Source organism: Podarcis raffonei, chromosome 8 (genome assembly GCF_027172205.1).
Source record: "Podarcis raffonei isolate rPodRaf1 chromosome 8, rPodRaf1.pri, whole genome shotgun sequence".
In the NCBI taxonomy this organism is placed as follows: Eukaryota; Metazoa; Chordata; class Lepidosauria; order Squamata; family Lacertidae; genus Podarcis; species Podarcis raffonei.
The window spans coordinates 6,333,221-6,355,196 of record NC_070609.1 but is presented as its reverse complement, the minus strand read 5'-3'; the positions used below and the strand labels follow the sequence as shown (position 1 = coordinate 6,355,196).

The 21,976-nt window shown below is 48.1% G+C and overlaps 1 protein-coding gene across 16 annotated transcripts in view; it reads right to left on the bottom strand.

The window, feature by feature from the left end:
• RYR1 (ryanodine receptor 1) overlaps positions 1-21,976 on the bottom strand; it is a 207,866-nt gene that overhangs the window by 102,381 nt on the left and 83,509 nt on the right. For all 16 annotated transcript variants that reach the window (XM_053401808.1, XM_053401813.1, XM_053401815.1 and 13 more), the window contains 14 exons: positions 21,237-21,439; positions 20,164-20,338; positions 18,902-19,110; positions 14,257-14,639; positions 11,524-11,656; positions 11,054-11,214; positions 9,926-10,091; positions 8,545-8,631; positions 7,625-7,851; positions 5,616-6,537; positions 4,085-4,285; positions 2,124-2,235; positions 1,233-1,382; positions 248-521 (listed from right to left, as the gene is read on the bottom strand). In XM_053401808.1, coding sequence (XP_053257783.1) covers positions 248-521; positions 1,233-1,382; positions 2,124-2,235; positions 4,085-4,285; positions 5,616-6,537; positions 7,625-7,851; positions 8,545-8,631; positions 9,926-10,091; positions 11,054-11,214; positions 11,524-11,656; positions 14,257-14,639; positions 18,902-19,110; positions 20,164-20,338; positions 21,237-21,439 — 3,403 coding nt within the window. The remainder of the gene's footprint in view (positions 1-247; positions 522-1,232; positions 1,383-2,123; positions 2,236-4,084; positions 4,286-5,615; positions 6,538-7,624; positions 7,852-8,544; positions 8,632-9,925; positions 10,092-11,053; positions 11,215-11,523; positions 11,657-14,256; positions 14,640-18,901; positions 19,111-20,163; positions 20,339-21,236; positions 21,440-21,976) is intronic.

Here is a 21,976-nt window from a genome sequence, read left to right as displayed (position 1 = left end):
AATAAAAAAAAATTTTTTTTAAGAGAAGGGGCCTCAGGCAGCAGGGAAGGATCCTTGCTTCAGATCTTGTAGAGCTCAGTACCAGACAAGATGAACCAAGATGGCTGAGTAATATGGAAATGTATTTCTGCAGCTCATTGGAGGTAACAGTTCCCTTTGAGCAGGAGCCGGGAACCCAGGGAGCATGGAGGGGCTGCTTCGGGGTGGGATAAAGGAGGAGGCTACAGGAAGAGATGGAGGCACATACCCAATACTCTGTATCATCAGGTTCTCCTCCTCAGGCCCCATCTGGACGATGAGCAGTGAGCGGATCTGGCCCAGGCACTCCAGCAGGCTCATAGTGTCTTCCACAGAGTTGGCGTTGATGGTGTAGGCCTTGGGGAGGGCACGGATTAGCTCCCCAAGGCCATCATACTGCCGATGGAGAAGGCTGAACATGACCCTCACCAGCTCCGGGCTCTGGATGAAAGACTCTTGGGCCCAGTGAACCATGGTGTGCGAGATCAGCTCCTGCAGGGTGCCTGCATGGTTGGGGAGAGGGAAAACTGAGGTCTACTAGACCAGGGTTCCTCAACCTCGGCCCTCCAGATGTTTTGAGACTACAGTTCCCATCATCCCTGACCATGGGTCCTGCTAGCTGGGGATCATGGGAGTTGTAGGCCAAAAACATCTGGAGGGCCAAGGTTGAGGAAGCCTGTACTAGACAGCCTACAAGAGGCTGCAGTGTGCAAAACATCTGGATGTCACTAAGCAGGCAAAGGACACTTCTTAAGAACATTAAAGAAATTTGCCTCCTCCTGACTCATGGCCATGATCCTCAACTCGCAGCAAGGTAAAGGGACCCCTGACCATTAGGTCCAGTTGTGGCCGACTCTGGCGCTCATCTCGCTTTATTGGCCGAGGGAGCTGGCGTACAGCTTCCGGGTCGTGGCCAGCATGACTAAGCTGCTTCTGGCGAACCAGAGCAGCACATGGAAACGCTGTTTACTTTCCTGCCGGAGTGGTACCTATTTATCTACTTGCACTCTGAGGTGCTTTCGAACTGTTAGGTTGGCAGGAGCAGGGACCGAGCAACGGGAGCTCACCCTGTTGCGGGGATTCGAACCGCCGACCTGATCAGCAAGTCTTAGGCTCTGTGGTTTAACCCACAGTGCCACCCGCGTCCCTATAACTCTCAGCAAAGTAGCCCCTTAATCACCCACTTCCTTCCCCAACTCCACTCTTGCACCTACTGGGTTTTGGCTCCTCTTCTGCAGGCTGCTCTTCCTCCGTTTTCTCCTCCTTCTTGCGGAAGCTCGTTACCTTATCCACTAAGCCCATCAGCCGCCGGTAGAAGGACGTGTCTTCCTCCTCCTCCTCTTCTTCACCCTCCGATTGGATACCTGTTGGGGAATGTGCAGAGCTAATGAGCGCAAGTGTCAAAAAATGGGGGAAACCGGTCTGGTGCCCAAGCTAGCCAGGGTGTGTGGACAAGAACACACTGTGCAAGTATGGACCTTGGCATCTGCAGCATCTTCACAACCCACACTTTCCGTTTGGATTTTCAGTGTGAGCTTCTAGCTGTCATTCACCACAGGGATAAGCTGGGGAAGGTGTGGCTTGCATCTATGAAATGGAACTCTCAACACCCCTAAGAAACTACAACTCCCAGGATTCCTTGGGGGAAGCCATGAAGGTTTAAAGTGGTATCACAGCGCTTTAAATATATGGTGCGAATGTGTCCTGATGTTAGGGCAGGTGTCGGGAGCCGGTCAGCAATAACTCAGAAACTGTCAGTGACGTCAACTCTTTATTCCAAGAAACAAAACAGCTCAGGCCTAGTGAGCACAGCAACTCTTTCCAGTAGACCTTGCCCCAATAGCAGTTGTGAGGACTGAAGTCCATGCCTTCCCACAGCTTCCTAAGTCTCCTGCTTGCTCGGGTCCTTCCCAAGCAATCTGAGACTCTGATGCCTTGTCTGTCTTTGCTCTGCCCTCTTCACACCTCATCTGGTTCTGTGAGACCAAGGTTCCCTTGGGGGTTCCTCAGCTGGTGCTTCCTAGCACTCCTCTGCATCAAGCAGAGTGCAGAGTGGCTTTCAGTGTGCTTAGGGCTGGTAGGGGCAATGAAGAGGTGCTCCTTACCACAGTGAGATAGCAAATCAGCGTGGAATTCCAGCAGTTCGTCCCGGATGTCTTCCGGCACCGGGCACTCCTCCTCATCAGCCCCATTCTTGAAGTGCAGCAGCATGTTGATCTGCAGAGGAAAGAAGACACAGGTTGCACTGGATGTGGGTTGCAAGCCTGGGCAGCTTTTGTCCCATGCTCCGTACAGCACTGTGGCGTTCACACAGGGTCCCCGGACATTTGACGGTCTATTGATCCCTCTGCCACCACTGTGATTGCTTCCCTGCTGCCACCAACCAGTTTCTCTCGGGTACACATGGAGTCCAGACAGTTGTTAACATTAAACCATTAAACATTCTTGTCAGTTTCTTAATCTTAGGTTCTTACCGTCCTATACCTTCCTAATAACTTCTAACTAATTATCCCATCTGTCTATCTGACTCCTTGTAACAGATTCTCTCAGTCTCTCACATCAACTATCCCAACCCAGACGTATCCTCACTCTCCCTTCTCTAACACCCAAATGACTCCTTAACAACACTAACTCTAACTCTAACTCCTCCCCTTGGATTCTCACTTGCCAATCACTTCACACTCATTTAACCCTTTCCTTATGACCCAGCAGGAGGGCAAACGCCACAAGCACCTAGCACAGCAGTTCTCAACCTGTGGGTCCCCAGATGTTGTTGGACTACAACTCCCATCATCCCTGAGCTCTGGCCTTGCTAGCTAGGGGTGATGGGAGCTGTAGTTCAACAACATCTGGGGACCCACAGGTTGAGAAAGGCTGACCTAGCATCATGCTGGAGTTAAGTGATGAACGCTGCTAAGCAGAGAATCCAGGTCTTTTCTGTTGAATGTACTATGTCAGTCTTCCCCAAGCTGGTGCCCTCCAGATGTTTTGCACTACAACTGCCTGGAGCTGATAGGAGTTACAGCTCATCACATCTGGAGGGCATCAGGTTGGGAAAGGCTGTGCATTAGAAGAGTCTTTCCCTTGCTCTCAGTAAACCAATAGTTGCTCAGGATACAAATTTAGCAGAACAGCAAAACATCAAGCGCTGCACTGTAGGCCACTGACAGTGAGAACTTCATTCATTCATCATTCATCATTTTATTTGTATGCAGCCTTTCCATAGTAAAAACAATGCTCAGGGCGGCTTACAACCTGACAAGATTTACATAATTACAAACATAACAAAAGTTATAAACAATAAATAAAACAAATAAAAAAGTACCAACCAAATGGAAAACAATTTCCACATAAATCATAAAATCTGATACAGCATTACAGTCATACTCGGGTTGAAGTAGCTTTGGGTTGAGCATGTTCTGGGTCGCGCTCCGCGGCGACCCAGAAGTAACAGAGCACGTTACTTCCGGGTTTCGCCGCTCACGCATGCGCAGATGCTCAAAATGACGTCACACACATGTGCGGAAGCGGCGAATCGCCGGACGTGCGGACGCGGGCTGCGTTTCCTTCAGGATGCGAACGGGGCTCCGGAACGCATCCAGAGGTACCACTGTAATATCAATCACAATTTAAAATGACATAGATAAAAAATAAAAACAATAATGGAGCCTTCTCTGCCAAGCAGCAGCAGCAGCAGCAGCACTCTTTATGGAGCCTGTCAGGCCCCAATCCAAGCCAGGTGGAGACAAGCAGGGCAGGGCTGCTCAGGCTCCCAGTTCTGAATCCCAAAATGAAACTTAATTTGCTCCTGTTATTTCAATTTACTTCTGCTATATCAATCAGAGGCTAGCACCATGGCTTTCAAACTCACCCAGGATTTCCTCAGCGAGGTGGTCAGTGAAAGTATTATACAATAAATAATGAAAAATAATAATATTCTGGAGTGCTGTGTGAGAATATTATCGGCTTTTGACATAGGGGCATTATAGGAAGTTGTACCTTTTCACTGGCTGACGCCCTGCCTAGCCACCCCCTTTAGTTCTCCCCATTGCCCCCTCCCCAGTACCTGCTCCTGAGGAGGGGAGCGGAACTCTCGGGTGCGCCGGGCCGTCTCTGCGGCGGACATGGTGAAGGCCTGCATGAGGGTGTTGTAGCGCTGGCGCTGGTTGGTCTGCAGGTTGTCCACATAGCGCTCCGAGAAAGCAATGATGGCTTCCACACGGTGCTGCAGCTCGCGGTCACAGAAGAACTGCAGCAGGTTGCACATCTGTGGGAAGAGGGAGGGAGAGAGAGGAGTCAGCACAATGGGGAGAGGAGCCACAGTCATCAGGGCTGGGTGGAAAGGACTGAGAAGGAGAGAGGAGGAGGTTTGGGGCTTAGCATCTTAAAAAGCAGAGACATCACCTTGCCAACAAAGGTCCGTATAGTTAAAGCTCTGGTTTTCCCAGTAGTGATGTATGGAAGTGAGAGCTGGACCATCAAGAAGGCTGATCGCCGAAGAATGGATGCTTTTGAATTCTGGTGCTGGAGGAGACTCTTGAGAGTCCCATGGACAGCAAGAAGATCAGACCTCTCCATTCTTAAGGAAATTAGCCCTGAGTGCTCCCTGGAAGGACAGATCCTGAAGCTGAGGCTCCAAGACTTTAGCCACCTCATGAGAAGAGAAGACTCCCTGGAAAAGACCCTGATGCTGGGAAAGATGGAGGGCACAAGGAGAAGGGGACGACAGAGGATGAGATGGCTGGACAGTGTTGTCGAAGCTACAATCATGAGTTTGACCAAACTGTGGGAGGCAGTGGAAGACAGGAGTGCCTGGCGTGCTCTGGTCCATGGGGTCACGAAGAGTCGGACATGACTAAATGACAACAATTGTACATACCAACTGGAGATGTGACATGGAGTGGCCTCAAAGGAGGTGGACCACACAGAGATGGGTCTTTCAGGGTGACCCGGTGCTCACAGAGCTGGCTCAGGATGTTACTTAACAAGAGCCCTGGATCAGGCCAATGGCCATCAGGTCCAGCATTCTGTTCTCACAGTGGCCACGAGGACAAGATGTCCCTTCCCCATTAAAAGTGGGCAGCCCATGAGTGGAGCCAACGAGGGTTGTCTCCAACTGAGCTTAGACCCAGTGGAATGAAATAGAATGTTCATTAATTTCAGCGTGTCCGCTCCAAGATAAAACTCAGTTGGGTACAACCCAAAACACACTCTTGCTTTCTCACATGGTCGCAGAAGCACAACAGCTAGAGCCACCATCCATTCAATCTCACACATGAAGACCTCACGCCCATCCAAACACAAGCGTTCGCCTCATGCTCTTTTCATGAGGCAAACATAAGAAGAGCTGTTGTGAATCAGGCCAATGGCCCATCTAGTCCAGCATCCTATTCTTCAAGCGGCCAGCCAAGATGTCAAGAACAAGATGCCCTTGATCCCATTAAAAGTGTGTGGTCCATTGTTTGGACAGGGAATGGAGCTAACCGACTCTGACAGTGGGAATAAGATGGCCACTGTTGAAGGACCACAGAGGCTGGGTGATCTGGAGGGAGCGGGGGTGGGCGGAGGAAACCCCAAACCAAAGCCACACCCTTTACCTGCAGCTTGACCGATTCAGGAAGCTTCATCTGCAGCAAGCCTTCCTCCAACCCTTCCTCATCCTCCTTGGCTTCCGCTTCCCCAGCCTCGATGGCTTTCAGCTCCCTCTTCTCGCCTCCCTCCACTTCTTCCTTCTTCCCCCCTCCGGCCTCTTTCTCCGCCCCCTCTTCGTCTTCTTCCTCCGCTGCCGCCATCTGCTCCTCTTCCTCCGCGGGCACTTGCTCTTCCCCTCCCTCCTCAGCATCCGCTGCTGCCTCTTCCTCCTCCTTGGGCTCCACAAAGACGTTCGGCTCGATCATCTTGAGGATGTGGCGAACGTCCTCGTCTTCGAAGACACCCATGATGAGGAGGGTGCAGATGAGCTTGAGGACCGGCACGAACTGGAACTCCACGCTGCCCCCGACGGGGTCGCGGGTGTGCTGCCCACCGTCCTGGACGGCCTCGGTCAGCATGTTGATAGCCTTCACCTTCAGCACGTCCAAGGGGATGGACGGGCTCAGCTGGTACAGCTCCTTGCTGTTGCTGACGAAGCAGGTGTCCACAAAGTGCAGCGGCGGGCGCAGGCAGGTGCTCATGCCCACCCCGGGCAGGCCGGGCTTCTTGGTACCAGCCGGGAAGAGCGTGATGCTCTTGGTCTCGTCCGTCATGGGGACGATGAACTCGCTGTTCATCATGAGGCGGGAGCGCTTGGCGGACTCCAGGTGCATGCCGATGAGCAGGTCGTAGTAGCCGCTTCGCAGAAGGCCAGGCAGGTGGTTGCTCTCGATGGTGTACAGCAGCTGAGACTCGTCCACGTGGCTGCACAGGGCATGCGCCACCCGGTTGTTGCCCAAGGCGCAGACGGCGCAGTACAGCTTCAGGGTATGCGAGTGGAATTTCAGCAGGTCCAGGCGCTCTGAAAGCTCCAGGATGTCTATGCACCTGCGAAGGGGAGTCAGAAGAGAGGAATGTGAGGGTACTGCATGGCAGGAAGTGTCCTGTCCTCCAGGAAGTGCTCTAGTTCTCCACAAGCCTAGGGCTGCATCTACACCTTACCTTTAAAGCACATGGCTTCTCCAAAAGAGTCAGGGGAAGTGTAGTTTATCCCTCATGGAGCTACAATTCCCAGCACTATTATTATTATTATTATTATTATTATTATTATTATTATTATTATTATTATTAGATACCTCCCTATGATTTTTTTAGGGAAGTACAAGTTGAAAACAAAATAGAGCAAAATAGATGCAAAGGGTGAATTATGAATATAATAGGCTTAACATGGGTCTGTAACTACGCATGATGATAATCTTAAGAACATATAAAGAGGAAAGAAAGTGTTAAGATTATCATCATGCGTAGTTACAGACCCATGTTAAGCCTTTTATATTAATAATTCACCCTTTGAATCTGTTTTCCTGTTTGCTCTATAACAGGGCATCTCTTCATGTGCTTTTCGGATGAGGAAATAACTCAGATCGCTCGTAGTTTGGTGTAAACATTATCCTCATTTTATATCATCGTTGTTGTTGTTACTGCTTTTCACCAGCAGGTCCCAGGGCAGGTTGCAACCACTTAAAAGTCAGTATTAAAAACAGTATTAAAATAAATTACAGTAACAGGAATAGGTAGGTTCTGAAAACTCATACTTCAGGTGGCCAATGCCAGTGTAAAGAGGTGCATCTTTAGCATGGGCCAAAAGCTGTATAGTGAAGACGCACCTTTGTAAGGAATGAATTCCACGACTTAGGGCTGCCACAGAGAACGTCCTCTACAGGGTCATCACTTCCCCAAACTTCTGAAGGTGGTGGAACTACCAAGAGAGCCCCCTGCTTCAAATGAATGGTGGGCATGTGACCTCTGAGAGGTGAGCTGGAGGAGAGATGCTCAAAAGGCCTCCATTTTCTTCCAGCCCTTTGTGGGAGCAAGTGGCTCATTAGGAGCTCTCCACGGTGCTGAAATGGCTAATCTGCCTTAGAACTTGGTAGAGCTCAGCTGTAATTCCTACAGGGGCTTATAGGAGACTCACCGGCTTTCCTCTGGAATGTGGAGGGCCATCATGATGTTAGGCTCTGTACACTCAACCATCCACCCATGCCGGTCGCTGAAACGGGCAACTTCCACCCGCAGGAACTCATTGGGCATACGGCTCCAGGTCATCGGTGTCAGCATCTGAATGGCAAGCCGTGGTGGGCACTGGGGTTCTGGGTTCTTCCGCTCACTGCGGAACATGGCAGCTGAGATGGGCATGATGTTCTGCCAGGGGAGGAGAAGGGAGACAGAAGAATGTGGTCACTCTGAATGTCACAACTGCAAGCTTCCCTCTGTTCTAAAATACTGTTATAGTTTTTGAGGGGAGGTCAGTCTGGATATCTGTGGGTCCCTTCCAAGCCTGTGACCCAGTATGCAGTGCGGTTTAGAATCTGGCAGAAGAAGCAACTGAACCAGTACAGACTCGTTGTTTTGTTAAGGTAATGGCCTCAGCTGGCCAACTAAGTACTTCCGTTTATATGTCCAAAAAAGTTGCCCTGTTGCTATAGAGACAAAAGGATGGGCCTTCTCCCACCTCATCTGGCTGGATGCCAAGTGATCCTAGGATGGAGAACAGCAGGTTAAAGGGAGCCTGGTTTGTGAGAAGGTTTGGGCTGATGCTGGAAGCTGGAGACACAAAGACTTGCCTTACCCTGTGCTGTACCCAGAGCTATGGTCTGGGAACTTAATGTGGAGGCAAGATCTGTTGTGGTGTTGATGCTGTGAGGCCTTCCATTCTATGCTAAGGTTGTATTGATATGCAAATGTAACCATATATCCTGAAGACACCACAGTCTCCATTCACCTTCATTTCAAGGAAACCGAACCCTGGATAAGGGTTGGAGCCCCTCAAGTCCCTCATGGCTCGGCGATTGGGATGTGTGCAAAGACAATACTATTTGGCGGTTTGGGCCTTACCTTCAGCTTGCCCAGTTCAAACTGGATTACATTCTGGCTTGTTGGAAGGGCAACGACAGCAGGAAACAGCTTCGTGTTTGGCTCCACCTGCAGTGTGACAGATGTGTAAGATGAGGCAGTAAAACACATAGGAAAAAGGTTTCAACTGGTAACTTTTTCTCCCAATGAATGCTGGGAATTGTGGCATTGCAAGAATGCCCATTACCCTTTTGCCAGGATGCTGAGCCAGGTCAATATTTTGTTTATTTTTAGTTACAGGTAGGTAGCCATGTTGGTCTGCCATAGTCGAAACAAAATAAAATAAATAAATAAAAATAAATAATAAAAAAATTCCTTCCAGTAGTACCTTAGAGACCAGCTAAGTTAGTTAGTCTCTAAGGTGCTACTGGAAGGATTTTTGTTTTGTTTTGTTTTGTTCATTTTTAATGTATTTAAAACAATTATATATACCGGCTTTTATCAATTATTTCAGGGCAGTTTATTTTTTGTAAATACATTCAAGCAGAGAGTATTGGTCCTGCAGTCTCTGACATGCACATACGCCTGACATTTTTGGCCACTACGCTAAATCAGACACACCAGGTAAAGTGGTTTAAGTCTGTGGTGTAGGAGAGCCTTTACGTGGGTGGTTTCACAGCCCCTGAATCTAGCAGCTATCCAGAAACAAGGTGGAGACCTGGAAGGGAGTTAGGGAACCAGGTCAAGTTTAGGGCTCAGAGCTGACTGTGGAAGAAAGGGAGCCCATTGTGCCTCAGGCTGAGGGATAAGAGCCCCCAGAGAAATCTATTGAATCAGAGCCTGAACCCTCACAGGAACCTTCCCATGAAGAACCAGGTGCTTCCAACTGCACATCACCAGTCTGGCAGTGTATGGGACAGAGGAGACTTGCCCGCCTTTAGAGCAGAGGGTTGGCCCTTAAAGGCTCTGTAGTTCTCCACAAGCCTGGAGGATGTAGTCTGGAGACAGAGGATTATATTGTCCACTCACAACCTTTGATGGAGGGGTTGGCAACTTTCAACCTGGCTTGCATCGGTTCAGAACATGGCAGGTGCATATAACAGGCATCCTTGACCATGCTCTAGAAAGAGGACTGTTTTCTGAAAGCCTCACTGGAGAATATAGAAGCTCCATCCAACAATTCCCCTCTTGTGTGTCTCCAGCGTCGGTGGTTGGAGGTTGAAAATGCAGGTTGCATTAAGTTATCCTTATCAACAGTTTCACATCTATTTTAAAATCCCATTTAAAGACTATCTAAAGCCAGCATCCATCTGTTGACCAGTTCCTTAAATTAAATATGCACTGTATGATGACCACCTCTCTGTACTCCACAGTTTCCTGAAAAATGTGTTCTGCCCTTCCACCCAGAAGGTGCCCCACTCACCTGGAAGAAAGTGTTGACCTCTTTCCCATTGGCTGTAAAGGTCATGAGGCCTGTTGCCAGGTCAACGAGGCAGCCAATCACCAGGTCCACGGTGCTGACCCGAGTCTGCTGGGTACTGGAGACGAAGTCCCCTCCCCACACCATGTAGCAACTGCTTCGCTTGATGCTACGAATGGGAGAAACAGTTGAAGAGTCCTTCTGACCAAGACCTTCTTGAGGTACCACTAAGCCCTGAAAAGCAAGGCTTCCCCAACCTGGTGTCTTCCACATGTTGCTGAACTACAATTCCCATCACCCCTCTTGTCTGTAGCCTCTTTTTGTGCTCATCCTTTTGGCAGAGTGAAGGAATGGGTTCCCAAAACCTAAAACCTGACTGGGCAGTCAGTCTGAAACAGGCCCCAAAATCCACATTTTTTCCTTCTCCAAGGGAGCATTTCTAAAATGCTTTAACTTGAGCTCTTAAGCCAAAACCCAGCTGTATAAACAAGTGCTCAAAGCTCTCTCCTTTATCAGTCCGTGACGCCTAATGAATGGCCTTGTCCATTCCGAAGTGGAGCAGGGATGACGCATCTGGGTCTTATCTTACACTGAGGCACAGAACTTGTCAGCCACCCGGGAACGGTGCCAGGAGTTGGTGACCTCTTTCTCCAAGATAAGAGTATAGGAACAGGAAGAGGAAACCCTTTTATGGTTAAGAGTACCAGAGCAGGAACATCTGTGATGTCAACCTGCATGTATAAGCTGACGTGGTTGGATTCCTGGGGAAGGAGGGAGAGGGTGCCTGGAGGATATATATACTGCATGAATTTTCTCATTTCTTTGGACTTGCTGTGGACTCACCACGCAAGTGCCTTCTGCTATCCGGAGAGCAGAATAAACTCTTTCTCTGAATCAACCTCGGTGTCATTTGACTTCCTTCCTCCCTCCCGGGAGCAACGCAGACCCCACCAGTCGGTAAAGTCTAATAAGGCTACAGATCAGTCCTTTTATAAACATTTATGGATGAGCATTTGAGGTCCTTGTTTTATCTTTGTCACACCTCCTTTCAACCTTCACCCACGATCAACAAAGACACAGGCCTGAGGAAATGTTTATGACAGACCCAAAGGGAACCCGGCTAGCTCTCACCTGTCGTGGATGTTTCCCTTGTCATCACCCATGGTGACAGTGACGTTGCGCACCTTGGTGAGGTCAAAGTTCATGTCGTGCTGGTGGTAGTCAGGTGTGACCCAGCCTACCCAGACACAGGTAGGCTCCTGGCCCGCAAAGATCCGAACCGAGTAGTAATACTGTAAGGAGAAAGGGCTAATGACAAACTGTGGTTCGCTTAAGCTAGGAAGCAATTCCTCCTTTGGTGCAAGTTGACGGAAGAGAGGAGCTATGCACAGGATTTTTGAACTCAAAACATTTCCCCAAGCATCCCATCTCTGGGAGAAGGCCGCATGCTCTGAAACTGGTCCGTGAATTGTGCTTTAGCCCCACCCAGAAAAAAGATGCCCTCGACCTGTAGCAAAGCACATCTGAGCAACCCAGAGTAAAGGAGGAATCTCTGCTTCTATCAAGAGATTGCATGCCAAGCCTCACAAAGTCCTTGTTACCGTTGTGGTGTTCATGATGATCTCGGGGTCATCTCGGTTATCTGGAACCACCTCCTCTTCCAGCCGAGGGACGGTGGGGACGACTGGAGGAGGGCTGATGAAAGTGGTGGCTTTCTTGGCCTTGAACAGAAAACTGGAGACGTGGGAGAGAGGGAGCATGGTCAGAAACGGAAGCTGGCGCTGCATCCAAATAACCAGACCTCATTCTCTCCAAGGCTGCCATCTTTGCTTTTCTTGGATTAAAGTGCATTACTGACCTGCATGGGACTTACTTCTGAATCAATCCGCATTGGACCACACTGTTAAACACACAAGGGGCACTTTCACACGGTAGCGCACTGGGGCCTTGTCACTGCTTACACATGAATGTTTTGAACAGTACAACCCACATGCTGTCATGCTCATATGTCCGGTAGTTTCTCCTAAAAGTTCCTAACGTTAATAAATAAACTGAACTCCACAGTAACTCAGAACAGGGCTTTTAGCATGGCTGCCCCCTGTTCTGTGGAATAGAATTCCCGTTCAGACGCGACAAAGGACGCGGGTGCTGCTATGGTCTAAACCACAGAGCCTAGGGCTTGCCGATCAGACGTTTGGCGGTTCGAATCCCCGCCACACGGTGAGCTCCCATTGCTCGGTCCCTGCTCCTGCCAACCTAGCAGTTCGAAAGCACGTCAACGTGCAAGTAGATAAATAGGTACCGCTCTGGCGGGAAGGTAAACGGTGTTTCCGTGCGCTGCTCTGGTTTGCCAGAAGCGGCTTAGTCATGCTGGCCACATGACTCGGAAGCTGTATGCCGGCTCCCTCGGCCAATAAAGCGAGATGAGCGCCGCAACCCCAGAGTCGTACGCGACTGCACCTAATGGCCAGGGGTCCCTTTACCTTTTACCTCAGATATGACAAGCGCTCACTAACTGTACTTTCCGGAAACAGCTGAAGACATGCTTGTTCAAACAGGATTTCCTAGTAGGACAAATGGGTCTTAAAGACCAATGTCTACCTGTTAGGGTTTTAGCCTTCTTTTAAATGCAGTGAGGGGGTCAGTGACTCTGTGCTGGACACCAGGGGGTGGCTTTCTCCCCCTGGCTTACCCCACCCTCCAGCCCTAGGAGCCTTCAGAAAGGAGCTGCTGCCCGAAAAACAACTGCTGCTTCATGGAAATGTTGACTTGATCTATTAGTGAGCTGTACTGTTTAGTTACATGTTTTTATATGTCAAATGAACCGCTAATTAATGATTATTAATTTTCTAGCATTGTTTTGCAGCGACATCATACGGCTCACGGTGTATAATTATTGCATCGCTGCATTTAGTTTCTGAACTGCTTTGAGCACAGATTTACTTGCAGAAAATGTGGTTTAAAAGTAAAACAATGACCTGCGGTTTCGTGCTTTTAACTGTTTCAAAAATCGCCTTAAGCAGTTGGTTTGGAAGGCCATCCTATATTATCTTCCCATTTGATAGAGATTTGCTATTCCTGCAGAAAATCCAATATATAAAACAAACGTGCCACATAATGGGTAAATCTGAATTAAATGGGGGAGGGAGGGATGAGGTGGCAATCTCATAGGAAGCCAAGCATCCTGCTGCATGCTCTTTGGAGCCAAGTTGGGATATACCTACAGGACCGCCTCTCCCAGTATGCCCCACGGAGGACCTTAAGGTCCATAAATAGCAACACCCTAGAGGTCCCAGGCCCTAAGGAAGTCAGATTAGCCTCAACCAGAGCCAGGCCCTTTTCAACACTGGCTCCGGCCTGGTGGAACGCTCTGCCTCATGAGACCAGGGCCCTGCAGCATCTGATTTCTTTCCGCAGGGGCTGTAAGACAGAGTTGTTCCACCTGGCCTTTGGCTTAGAATCAATTTGACTCCTTCCCCCTCTTTCTTTTTTCTTCCCTGTGATGAGGCTGCATTTTAATGTTTTAATGTTGTATTTTAATCTTGTTTTTAAGTTGTATTTCAATCAACTTGTTTTTATTATTGGTTGTTAGCTGCCCTGAGCCCGGTCTTGGCTGGGGAGGGCAGGGTATAAATAAAATTTATTATATTATTATTATTATTATTAATGTAATAACATAGGCACTCCCCACTCACCCCAGGCAATCACCTGCAACGGGCAAGAAGCTGTGATGCCACTGGCTGTCCTGGCTTCTGGCTTACCTGTGCACAGCCTCTCCTGGGCAAGGGGAGCCTTCATCCCGCTGCCTGGGAGAGGCCGCGCGTGGCTACCCCATAAGCCAGGACAGCAAGCAGGATCGCTGCGCAGCGATCCCACTTGCTGTCCTGGCTTATGGGATTCAGAATATTTTTTTTCTTGTTTTCCTCTTCCAAAAACTAGGTGCGTCTTATGGTCTGGTGCGTCTTATAGAGCGAAAAATACGGTAATAACATAGGAGTTTGGATTTGATATCCCGCTTTATCACTACCCTAAGGAGTCTCAAAGCGGCTAACATTCTCCTTTTCCTTCCTCCCCCACAACAAACACTCTGTGAGATGAGAGGGGGCCTGAGAGACTTCAGAGAAGTGTGACTGGCCCAAGGTCACCCAGCAGCTGCACGTGGAGGAGCAGGGAATCGAACTTGGTTCACCAGATTACGAGTCCACTGCTCTTAACCACTACACCACGCATAGGCAGGAAGGTTCTGAAGGGAAGCCATCTGAGGTCAGTGGGGCGCACCCCACGCAAGAACAGGCAAGAAGCTTTTTCTCCCCATGCCCCAACCCAGCCCTCACCCTCGCTTGGTCTTGCCCTTTTCCGTTGAAGCATCCTTTTCGTTCTCGGCCTTGGAGGCCTCCTTGGGGGGCTCCTTAGGAGCGCCTGGCGGAGCGGGGCCTTGCTTCTCCTTCTCGGCCTCTTCGGCCTCCTTGGGGCTGGCGGTTTTCTTCAGCTGCTCGTATTCCGAGTCGAGGTCGACGTCCTTGACCTCGTCCTCAGGGATGGTGAGGGCATGCGTGAGGGGAGTGGTGCCCGCCGTGACCTTGAACTTCTCGTCGAACTCCACGGGCATGCTGAGCCGAAGGAAGAGGAGCTCCACCACGGCGTTCTGCGAGCCGAACGTCCGGTGTGTCATCTTCAAGCACGGAGGGTTGTCCACGGTGCCGTCGATCCGGGACACCTGAAAATGGAGCACAGGGCGGCACGGGTTCACCTTACGGTTTCTCTTTTGCACAATAATAATAATAATAATAAAAATTTTTATTTATATCCCGCCCTCCCCAGCCGAAGCCGGGCTCAGGGCGGCTAACAACAATAAAACAATACAAAAGTACAACACAAACAACACTCTAAAATCATTCATTATAAAATTAATTAAATTCAAGCCACTGGCCACCATTGGGCCAGAGCTCCGCGAAGATTGCCGAGGGAGGGAGTCAGGCTGTGCCCTGGCCAAAGGCCTGGCGGAACAGCTCTGTCTTGCAGGTCCTGCGGAAAGATGTCAAGTCCCGCAGGGCCCTAGTCTCTTGTGACAGAGCGTTCCACCAGGTCGGAGCCACAGCCGAAAAAGCCCTGGCTCTAGTTGAGGCCAGCCTAACTTCTCTGTGGCCTGGGACCTTCAGGATGTTTTTATTTGAAGACCGTAAGTTTCTCTGTGGGGCATACCAGGAGAGGCGGTCCCGTAGGTACGAGGGTCCTAGGCCGTATAGGGCTTTAAAGGTTAAAACCAGCACCTTAAACCTGATCCTGTACTCCACCGGGAGCCAGTGCAGTTGATATAGCACCGGATGAATGTGATCTCGCAGCGAAGACCCCGTAGGAGTCTCGCTGCAGCATTCTGCACCCGCTGGAGTTTCTGGGTCAGTCTCAAGGGCAGCCCCACGTAGAGCGAGTTACAATAATCCAGTCTGGAGGTGACCGTCACGTGGTCAAGACTACCTGCAACCAAATCCGCATCCTTACCTGGTTCTGTGCCTAGAAACGCGGCACAAAAGGAAGTCTAGATGAGCCCTCAGAAAGTACCAACCGTAAGGGAATGGCAGAATATGCAGAAATGGCTCAATTGACAAATAGATGAAGGGGAAATACAAAACAATCATTTACGCAAAAATGGGATATGTTTAAGAAATACCGACAAAAATATAACAACAACATAACATCTATGGATGCATTTGAATGACCCTTGTGTAAATTAAATATTATTAAATAAGGAAAAATGGTACGATATGTTATAAGAAAGTATGAGAAAACATAGTAAGAGTAAGGTAAGAAGTATAAGTACATTCAATGCTGTAAATGTAACTTACATCGGGAAATGACAGGAAGTCTATTTTGACATAATTTAGTTTATTCGATTTTTACTTTGGTTTATTTTTGTTTAGTTAGAAAGTATAAGAAAAGAGCAAGGATAAGTACAAGTTTAAATAAATATTTAACGATATAATTATTTAAGGTTATTATTATTATTATTAGCTTTACCTTTTCTTTGTACGTGTATTTAAGGTTGTGTATGATATCCTTGGATGTCAATTAATAATAATAAAATTATATATATATATATATATATATATATATATATATATATATATATATATGTATGTATGTATATATATAAATAAATATAAATAAAATGGGTGGCTCAGATGTGGGTCTCTCCATCCCCATCGTTCTGCCCGAACACTGAGGTCCAGCGCCGAGGGCCTTCCCTCACTGCGAAAGGTGAAGCTACAGGGAACCAGGCAGAGGGCCTTCTCGGTGGTGGCGCCCACCCAGTGTAACACCCTCCCACCAGATGTCTAAGAGATAAACAACTACCTGACATTTAGAAGACATCTGAAGGCAGCCCTGTTTAGGGAAGCTTTTAATGTGTGACATTTTAATGTATTTTTAATCTTTTTTGGAAGCCGGCCAGAGTGGCTGGGGAAACCCAGCCAGGTGGGCGGGGTACAAATAATAAATTATTACAGTGGTACCTCGGGTTATGTACTTAATTAGTCTGTTCTTAACCTGAAACTGTTCTTAACCTGAAGCACCACTTTAGCTAATGGGGCCTCCTGCTGCTGCCGCGCCGCCGCTGCACGATTTCTGTTCTCATCCTGAAGCAAAGTTCTTAACCCGAGGTACTATTTCTGGGTTAGCGGAGTCTGTAACCTGAAGCGCCTGTAACCTGAAGTGTATGTAACCCAAGGTACCACTGTATTATTTATTATTATTATTATTAGTAGTAGTAGTAGTAGTAGTAGTAGTAGTGGGACGCAGGTGGCGCTGTGGGTGAAAACACAGAGCCTAGGGCTTGCCGATCAGAAGGTCGGCGGTTCGAATCCCCGTGACGGGGTGAGCTCCCGTTGCTCGGTCCCTGCTCCTGCCAACCTAGCAGTTCGAAAGCACCCCAAAAAGTGCAAGTAGATAAATAGGTACCACTCCGGCAGGAAGGTAAACGGTGTTTCTGTGCGCTGCTCTGGTTCGCCAAAAGCGGCTTAGTCATGCTGGCCACATGACCTGGAAGCTGTACGCCGGCTCCCTTGGCCAGTAAAGCTAGATGAGCGCCACAACCTCAGAGTCAGCCATGACTGGACCTAATGGTCAGGGGTCCCTTTACCTTTACCTTTAGTAGTAGTAGTAGTATCCCCTTGGTAGCTCTGGCTCAGTGCTCCTCTTGCCAAGCAGACATGGCTGCTTCCCTCAGACACAGCCAAGGCTTCCCTCTCTCCCCTGCCTCCTCACTGCTGCCCACTCTGTGCATGCCACTATTTGCCTCTCTCTGGAGCTCCATAACAACGCCCATTCCTTTATTCTCCAAGGTCCTGGTCCTTTTTCACCAACACGGCTTTGTCATATACCTTCAGGGCCTTCTCCCTCACGTTGTCTCTCCATGTTGAGGCAACAAGCCTGGAATCTTCCTCTGTCTCTCCTTACATTTACCTCAGAAACCAACCTCCCTCCTATCTTCCTCACAGGGTTCAAATTTTGAAGTGGACTGGCCTCCATTTTTAAAATTATATATATATATAAATAGGGACAGCCATATAAGCACTCCCCCCGTGACTCACTCTTTTTTATTATTTTATTTTATTTATGATTTTCAGTTTTACACATTTCAATGATTCCACAGTCATTTTAACATTTCAAAACCTGACTTCCTTCCCCCTCTTTCTGCGGTTCCTTAAATTTATTTTTATTATCTTCTGCTTATCCAAATTAATTTGTTTCATTTATTCATCTGCTTTAAATATATACTCTTATAAAACTGCAGGTTATTACAATAATCCTGCCAGTGTTCTTATCTGTTTGCAGTTTGTTTGTAAATATTCAACAAACAATTTCCATTCTTTTCTAAAAAGTTTATCTTGATTTCTTATTTTTCCGGTAGGTTTCACCACCCCATGAACTCACTTTTCATCATGACTGGGCTATATAGGCTCCACTTATAATTTTGGTTCTATGTTACCACATCTGTGCAATTTGCTTTTTTAAAAACTGAATATTCTCCATAACTTGTATGGTTATGTGTTTGGTACATCGGTTGATGATAAATCAATTTTAAAAAACACATTAAAATAACGTAAGATGGAATGTGATATCAAAATAGAAAAGAGAATTTTTACAAAATAGTAATGATAAATTAAAGCAAGATGTTTAATATAAAGGAAAAGATGGAGAGGACTGGAAGTCATAGGCTCGTGTAGTTGAAATTGTATGTATCTTTTGTATATTTTTATTGGAATGACTGAAATGAAGATGACTACGTCTTGTATATATATGGAAAATGAATAATATAGCATTTATGGACTATGCAGAATTGGATAAATTAACAGGAAGGATTCGAAACCTGCGGGACCAGAGATTCTTAGAAGACTGGAGTAAATATATGAACTATTTGAAAGCAATTTTAATGAACAGATTACGCTAGTAGGACTGCAAGAAGTTCTGTAAGGAGGACTATTTGAAATATTGCAAGAAAGACTATGAGGAGAATTATTAGTTAAGGATAATTAAGAGTAAAAGAGAAATTAAGAAATGCAGAATAAGTGATAAAGAACGGAAAACCATCAGAGGTGTTGACGGAAGTCAAAAATATTGTATAAGAGAAGAAGTTATGTTTTATGATTGTTGGAAATGATATGTGGAAAAAAACTAATAAAAATGTATATATATTTAAAAAATGAAAAATAAAGCATTTAAATGGAAAAAAGGGGGGGGAAATCATTCCTCAAGTTCCCTCACATTCCCACCCTCCAAGCTTTCATTCTGCCAAAGAATGCCCTCTGAAGTGAGGTGAAGGAGGTGTTTGCTCTTTTCCTCACAAACTGGGCTTCTAGAATGTTCTAGAGTGTTCTAGAGTGTTCTAGAATGTTCTCTGCAGGCATCGCTCTACAAATCCCGTCTCTCTGGGATGTCCCTTTCCCCCCAGGCCTCAGTTTGCGCAAGCGTGGCAAGGCTCACCTCATAATGTGGGTGCTCCGTGGGCACCGTGGAGAACTGGGGCAGGCTCTTGCTGAACCACATGGTGATGTCCCGCTTCATGTTGATGGCGAAGGGCTCAAAGCCTTCTTGCAGGCCGCAGATGGTGAAGTAGCGGAGGCTGCTGACATCCTGGCCCAGGTTGAGGCGCCCCACCTGGGACAAGCCCAGGCTGCACACCGGGATAAAACCTGCAAAGCCACACAGGTGGAGGAAATTAAAAACCCAATTTTCTTGGTGCCCATCACTAGAGCCCATCGGTCTGTCCCAGAGCTGCTTTGGATTAATGTTAATTATTGCACGGCTCAAGGAAAGACACAAGCACAGAATTTGGTACCGGGCTGGGTGCTGAGTTCTGCATCCAGGGGTATAGGAACGGGGGGGGGGATCCACCCCAGGTACCATCATGGAGGGGGGTAACAAATTATCAAGGAACAATTACTGCCCTACTAAAGGTAAAGGGACCCCTGACCATTAGGTCCAGTCGTGACCGAATCTGGGGTTGCGGCGCTCATCTCGCTTTATTGGCCAAGGGAGCCGGCGTACAGCTTCCAGGTCATGTGGCCAGCATGACTAAGCCGCTTCTGGCGAACAAGAGCAGCGCACGGAAACGCCGTTTACCTTCCCGCCGAAGCGGTACCTATTGATCTACTTGCACTTTGACGTGCAAGTACTGCTAGGTTGGCAGGAGCAGGGACTGAACAACTGGAGCTCACCCCGTCACGGGGATTCGAACTGCCAACCTTCTGATCGGCAAGCCCTAGGCTCAGTGGTTTAACCCACAGCACCACCCGCGTCCTACTAGGGCGGTTCATAAAAAACTTTTTTTAAAAAAATGCTGGCTCCAAAAGGTCTTATCTTACTACGCTAGGGATTATATAGCTATATATGAAATTTCATGTATATCAGTTAATATCTTGACCACTTTTGGTGAACCATTTTTTGGTAAACCACCAGATCTGGACCCCGGACCTTAGTTTGCCTACCCATGCACTAAAGCAGCCTTTTTCAACCTGTGGGTCCCCAGATGTTGTTGAACTACAACTCCCATCACCCCTAGCTAGCAAGGCCAGAGCTCAGGGATGATGGGAGTTGTAGTCCAACAACATCTAGGGACCCACAGGTTGAGAACCACTGCACTGGAGTGTTCTATTCTCCTTGTAGCTGACAAAGAAACCCTGCAAGTTCTTCATGTGGCCCATGAGCAAAAAAGAAAAGAGAGAGAACCTGAGTCCTCTGCTTACCGTCCCCAATCTCAATATCTTTGAAGGCCAACTCCGACCCCGAATCGCTGATCAGCATCTCCCCATTGAGCGTGAACATGATATTGTTGTCGGTGAGGTCTATCATGCAGCCCACCACGTCCCCCGGTTGCCACGGGCGGCCAAAAGGCTCGCTGCCCACGTGCCAGCGTTGGCCCTGAAGGATAGGAGGTTGGAAAAAGGGGGAAGGATCAGGTAACAGGTAGCAGGAAGGGGAGACACAAAGCAGGACTTGGCTAGCGGGGTCCACCCCCCAGGATGAGGGGGGTGCAGCCATAGCTGTCAACTTACAGATTTGAAAATAAGGGACCAGCAGCCTCGAAAATAAGGGATCGGCAGCCAAAATAAGGGATCAACAATTACTTTGATAAAGGATCAACAATTACTTTGTTGGAAGACCCTGTTCACCTCAAAGAGCAAGCGGTTAGCAAACTTAGAATCATAGAATCATAGAGTTGGAAGAGACCACAAGGGCCATCGAGTCCAACCCCCTGCCAAGCAGGAAACACCATCAGAGCACTCCTTTTTCAGCAGGGGGCCGGTCCACTGTCCCTCAGACCTTGGGGGGGGCGGCCTATATTTTAGGGGGGAAATGAATGAATTCCTATGCACCACAAATAACCCAGAGATGCATTTTAAATAAAAGGACACATTCTACTCATATAAAAACACACTGATTCCCAGACCGTCCATGGGCTGGATTTAGAAGACGATTGGGCCAGATCCGGCCCCCGGGCCTTAGTTTGCCTACCCATGGCAAAGAGCCACAATTTCCAGAGCGTTTTAACCCTCAGTCACTCTTCAAAGGAGCTCCAGAAAAAGTACCTCTGAGAGAATAGGGAGCCTCCTAATAACTCTTAGCGCCTCTAACGAACTACAGCTCCCAGAATTCTTTGGGGAAAGCCACGACTGTTGAAAGCACCGCAGTGGGGTGGACTAGAGGACCCCCGGGGTCCCTCCCAACGCTACAATCCTACGATTCTATTCTAAAGTGGCATCACAGAGCTTTGAACGTATGGTGCAAATGGGGCCGTAGTTCATCCCCTCTGACTCACCCGGTGTCCGTTGAAAACGTAGGAAAGCTCATCCGCTCCCAGTTCCACGTCAGGCCGCACGTTGGGTCGTGCCCACCCTACTCGCATCTCTCCTGTTGTGACGGCCTCAAATTCAAAGTACCATTTGCCTGATTTCACCGCGTAGAACTGTTCGGCGCGGAAAATGCGGACCTTCTCTGATCGGCCCTTGGTCAGCTCCTGACCTGTTGAGGAGTCCCAGGAAGAAGTGAGGAGATACAATGGTGATGTTGCCTACTTACAGGTCTATAGGCTCTGGCACCCTGTTCTGTTCATTCTCCTCTAGGCAGAGAGCCCAGTCACACATTCAGATGGATCACATAGCCCTGAGTATCTGAGACTGTACAACTCCAGGCTGCAGATGGGAGTCCAGATTGTTCTCCCAGACATCAGAACTTCCCCATATTTGGAACACGAGCACGTCAGGGACAAGATTTTAGCTTAAACTTGTTTTTGCGTGCTGGCTTTCTGCAAGCAGAAAGGTAATGCACGTAGAAAACTAGAATGCCAGGAAGAAAGCTGAGTTAGAATTCCTCCTCTTTAAATTTGGGGGTTTTGTGCATAAGGAGATTTAAAAAGAAATACAGGAAAAGCAAACCTGCAATTCCACCCTTCTGCAGTCTTAGGTAGCACAATCTGCTACATTTCTTTATTTGAAATATGATCTTAAAACATTCTAAACCTTTGCCTTTCCAGCTCAAATGTGCCTCCCCCAAAGGTTG